The sequence below is a fragment of the Pecten maximus genome, chromosome 2 (genome assembly GCF_902652985.1).
Source record: "Pecten maximus chromosome 2, xPecMax1.1, whole genome shotgun sequence".
Classification (NCBI taxonomy): domain Eukaryota; kingdom Metazoa; phylum Mollusca; class Bivalvia; order Pectinida; family Pectinidae; genus Pecten; species Pecten maximus.
Genome location: NC_047016.1, coordinates 31,781,455 through 31,786,813, shown reverse-complemented (window position 1 = coordinate 31,786,813; position 5,359 = coordinate 31,781,455). Strand labels below are relative to the sequence as shown.

Here is a 5,359-nt window from a genome sequence, read left to right as displayed (position 1 = left end):
TAGATAAAATCTGCGCAAATTACACGGAATTTTATTGTAAGTGCGCTCTTTTTAATAGTTTAGAAGGAAAATGGTTTTGCCGAAAAATTAATATAATTTATCAGATTACCGAGGTGATCACAAGGTAAGGGATTTTTTTTTCCAACACAAAACTTCGACAAAATCTGGAATCTTGATTACGTTTCATGTTGCAATATATGTATTGTATGTCACCAAGGAACTAAATGGTCCAGAATTAGATGTCCGTATTGTCACTTATTACAACTGATATCGCCACGAATTATACTGATATCGCCACGGAACTAGGTGTCCGTGTTGTCACTTATGACAACTGATATCGCCACGAATTATACTAATATCACCACAGAACTAGATGTCTGTGTTGTCACTTATGACAACTGATATCGACACGAATTATACTGAAATCGACACGGAATTGGATGTCTGTGTTGTCATTTAGGGCGACTAACATCACCACTGAAGTAGATGTCTGTGTTGTCACTGATGACAACTGATATCGACACGGAATTAGATGTCCGTGTTTTCACTTAGGACGACTAATATGTCCAGTATGACAGCGTGGTGTGACAATGTGTCCATTATGACAGCGTGGTGTGACAATGTGTCCAGTATGACAGCGTGGTGTGACAATGTGTCCAGTATAACAAAGTGGCGTGACAATGTGTCCAGTATGACAAAGTGATATGACAATGTGTCAAGTATGACCAAGTGGTGTGACAATGTGTCCAGTATAACAAAGTGGCGTGACAATGTGTCCAGTATGACAAAGTGTGACAATGTGTCCAGTATGACAAAGTGGTGTGACAATGTGTCCAGTATGACAAAGTGGTGTGACAATGTATCCAGTATGAAAACGTGGTATGACAATGTGTCCAGTATGACAAAGTGTGACAATGTGTCCAGTATGACAAAGTGGTGTGACAATGTGTCCAGTATGACAAAGTGATACGACAATGTGTCCAGTATGACAAAGTGTGACAATGTGTCCAGTATGACAAAGTGGTGTGACAATGTGTCCAGTATGACAAAGTGATACGACAATGTGTCCAGTGAGACAAAGTGGTGTGACAATGTGTCCAGTATGACAATATGTCCAGTATGACAAAGTGGTATGACAATGTGTCCAGTATGACAAAGTGGTGTGACAATATGTCCAGTATGACAGCGTGGTGTGGCAATGTGTCCAGTATGACAAAGTGTGACAATGTGTCCAGTGAGACAAAGTGGTGTGACAATGTGTCCAGTATCACAGCGTGGTGTGACAATGTGTCCAGTATGACAAAGTGGTGTGACAATGTGTCCAGTATGACAAAGTGGTGTGACAATGTGTCCAGTATGACAGCGTGGTGTGACAATGTGTCCAGTATGACAGCGTGGTGTGACAATGTGTCCAGTATGACAAAGTGGTGTGACAATGTGTCCAGTATGACAAAGTGGTGTGACAATGGGTCCAGTATGACAAAGTGGTGTGGCAATGTGTTCAGTATGGCAAAGTGGTGTGACAATGTGTCCAGTATGACAAAGTGTGACAATGTGTCCAGTATGACAAAGTGGTGTGACAATGTGTTCAGTATGACAAAGTGATACGACAATGTGTCCAGTATGACAAAGTGTGACAATGTGTCCAGTATGACAAAGTGGTGTGACAATGTGTCCAGTATGACAAAGTGATACGACAATGTGTCCAGTGAGACAAAGTGGTGTGACAATGTGTCCAGTATGACAATATGTCCAGTATGACAAAGTGGTATGACAATGTGTCCAGTATGACAAAGTGGTGTGACAATATGTCCAGTATGACAGCGTGGTGTGGCAATGTGTCCAGTATGACAAAGTGTGACAATGTGTCCAGTGAGACAAAGTGGTGTGACAATGTGTCCAGTATCACAGCGTGGTGTGACAATGTGTCCAGTATGACAAAGTGGTGTGACAATGTGTCCAGTATGACAAAGTGGTGTGACAATGTGTCCAGTATGACAGCGTGGTGTGACAATGTGTCCAGTATGACAGCGTGGTGTGACAATGTGTCCAGTATGACAAAGTGGTGTGACAATGTGTCCAGTATGACAAAGTGGTGTGACAATGGGTCCAGTATGACAAAGTGGTGTGGCAATGTGTTCAGTATGGCAAAGTGGTGTGACAATGTGTCCAGTATGACAAAGTGTGACAATGTGTCCAGTATGACAAAGTGGTGTGACAATGTGTTCAGTATGACAAAGTGATACGACAATGTGTCCAGTATAACAAAGTGGTGTGACAATGTGTCCAGTATGACAAAGTGGTGTGACAATGTGTCCAGTATGACAAAGTGGTGTGACAATGTGTCCAGTATAACAAAGTGGTGTGACAATGTGTCCAGTATGACAAAGTGGTGTGACAATGTGTCCAGTATAACAAAGTGGTGTGACAATGTGTCCAGTATAACAAAGTGGTGTGGCAATGTGTTCAGTATGGCAAAGTGGTGTGACAATGTGTCAATAATGACAAAGTGGTGTGACAATGTGTCCAGTATGACAAAGTGGTGTGACAATGTGTCCAGTATGACAAAGGGATACAACAATGTGTCCAGTATGAAAAAGTGGTGTGACAATGTGTCCAGTATGACAAAGTGATACGACAATGTGTCCAGTATAACAAAGTGGTGTGACAATGTGTTCAGTATGACAAAGTGGTGTGGCAATGTGTCCAGTATGACAAAGTGATACAACAATGTGTCCAGTATGACAAAGTGGTGTGACAATGTGTCCAATATGACAAAGTGGTGTGACAATGTGTCCAGTATGACAAAGTGATACAACAATGTGTCCAGTATGACAAAGTGGTGTGACAATGTGTCCAGTATGACAAAGTGTGACAATGTGTCCAGTATGACAAAGTGGTGTGACAATGGGTCCAGTATGACAAAGTGATACAACAATGTGTCCAGTATGACAAAGTGGTGTGACAATGTGTCCAGTATGACAAAGTGTGACAATGTGTCCAGTATGACAAAGTGGTGTGACAATGGGTCCAGTATGACAAAGTGGTGTGACAATATGTCCAGTATGACAAAGTGGTGTGACAATGTGTCCAGTATGGCAAAGTGGTGTGACAATATGTCCAGTATGACTAAGTGTTGTGACAATGACAAACGGTGTGACAATATGTCCAGTATGACAAAGTGGTGTGACAATATGTCCAGTATGACAAAGTGGTGTGACAATGTGTCCAGTATGACAAAGTGGTGTGACAATATGTCCAGTATGACAAAGTGGTGTGACAATATGTCCAGTATGACAAAGTGGTGTGACAATATGTCCAGTATGACAAAGTGGTGTGACAATATGTCCAGTATGACAAAGTGGTGTGACAATATGTCCAGTATGACAAAGTGGTGTGACAATGTGTCCAGTATGGCAAAGTGGTGTGACAATATGTCCAGTATGACAAAGTGGTGTGACAATGTGTCCAGTATGACAAAGTGGTGTGACAATATGTCCAGTATGACAAAGTGGTGTGACAATATGTCCAGTATGACAAAGTGGTGTGACAATATGTCCAGTATGACAAAGTGGTGTGACAATATGTCCAGTATGACAAAGTGGTGTGACAATGTGTCCAGTATGACAAAGTGGTGTGACAATGTGCCCAGTATGACAAAGTGGTGTGACAATGTGTCCAGTATGACAAAGTGGTGTGACAATATGTCCAGTATGACAAAGTGGTGTGACAATGTGTCCAGTATGACAAAGTGGCGTGACAATGTGGCCTGTAAGACAAAGTGGTGTGACAATGTGTCCAGTATGACAAAGTGGTGTGACAATGTGCCCAGTATGACAAAGTGGTGTGACAATGTGTCCAGTATGACAAAGTGGTGTGACAATATGTCCAGTATGACAAAGTGGTGTGACAATGTGCCCAGTATAACAAAGTGGTGTGACAATGTGTCCAGTATGACAAAGTGGTGTGACAATGTGTCCAGTATGACAAAGTGGTGTGACAATATGTCCAGTATGACAAAGTGGTGTGACAATGTGCCCAGTATAACAAAGTGGTGTGACAATATGTCCAGTATGACAAAGTGGTGTGACAATGTGTCCAGTATGACAAAGTGGTGTGACAATATGTCCAGTATGACAAAGTGGTGTGACAATGTGCCCAGTATAACAAAGTGGTGTGACAATGTGTCCAGTATGACAAAGTGGCGTGACAATGTGGCCTGTAAGACAAAGTGGTGTGACAATGTGTCCAGTATGACAAAGTGGCGTGACAATGTGGCCTGTAAGACAAAGTGGTGTGACAATGTGTCCAGTATGACAAAGTGGTGTGACAATGTGCCCAGTATAACAAAGTGGTGTGACAATGTGCCCAGTATAACAAAGTGGTGTGACAATATGTCCAGTATGACAAAGTGGTGTGACAATGTGCCCAGTATAACAAAGTGGTGTGACAATATGTCCAGTATGACAAAGTGGTGTGACAATGTGTCCAGTATGACAAAGTGGTGTGACAATATGTCCAGTATGACAAAGTGGTGTGACAATGTGCCCAGTATAACAAAGTGGTGTGACAATGTGTCCAGTATGACAAAGTGGCGTGACAATGTGGCCTGTAAGACAAAGTGGTGTGACAATGTGTCCAGTATGACAAAGTGGCGTGACAATGTGGCCTGTAAGACAAAGTGGTGTGACAATGTGTCCAGTATGACAAAGTGGTGTGACAATGTGCCCAGTATAACAAAGTGGTGTGACAATGTGTCCAGTATAACAAAGTGGTGTGACAATGTGTCCAGTATGACAAAGTGGTGTGACAATATGTCCAGTATGACCTTGACATATTGCCAAGACGAACTGATATGGCATTGGACGAGACCTAGGTAAAGTAGACACCCATGATTATAATGACGCCTGTTTTCGTACTTAAGTTTGGTGTCTTTTCGCTTTGTGGATATTTCACTTTTCCATCATTTGACGTCATCGTTTCGCGTCTTTTTACGATGTACATCAGCCATCATGGACTACCAATATTTTCTAGCGGTGATTTTGTACTCGTGAATAGTGTCGGTATATTCCGTAATGAGAGTGATATGTATAAGGTCGGAAACTTCTGTCATTATTCGGTTAGGATGTCAAGAGTTCGATGACGTTTCCGACGGGGTAGTATTGGTCCTTGTTAGAGTTGGGGAGGGGGTTTGAGAGGAGTGAAGAGGGTAGATCGATAGTGATGGCGCATCATGGACCCTTGTTACAGTTTAATGCGTTGCTACAATTCGCATTTGAATTCATAATGACGTATTTGCAATCATTTTCTGATCAATTTTAAGCGATGCCTGAACTTAACGAAAGTCGATTCCATTTTG

The 5,359-nt window shown here is 42.1% G+C and overlaps 1 protein-coding gene across 1 annotated transcript; it reads left to right on the top strand.

Moving 5' to 3' along the window:
* The first annotated feature begins 2,948 nt into the window (after window positions 1–2,948).
* Window positions 2,949–4,880, top strand: LOC117342466. The gene has a single exon (XM_033904635.1). The coding sequence runs from the start codon at window positions 2,949–2,951 to the stop codon at window positions 4,878–4,880; it is 1,932 nt and encodes a 643-aa protein (XP_033760526.1).
* The last annotated feature ends 479 nt before the right edge of the window (window positions 4,881–5,359 follow it).

Excerpts from the sequence above, each read along its gene's own strand:
- LOC117342466 (XM_033904635.1), top strand. The coding sequence starts at position 2,949 with ATGACAAAGTGGTGTGACAATGTGTCCAGTATGACAAAGTGTGACAAT.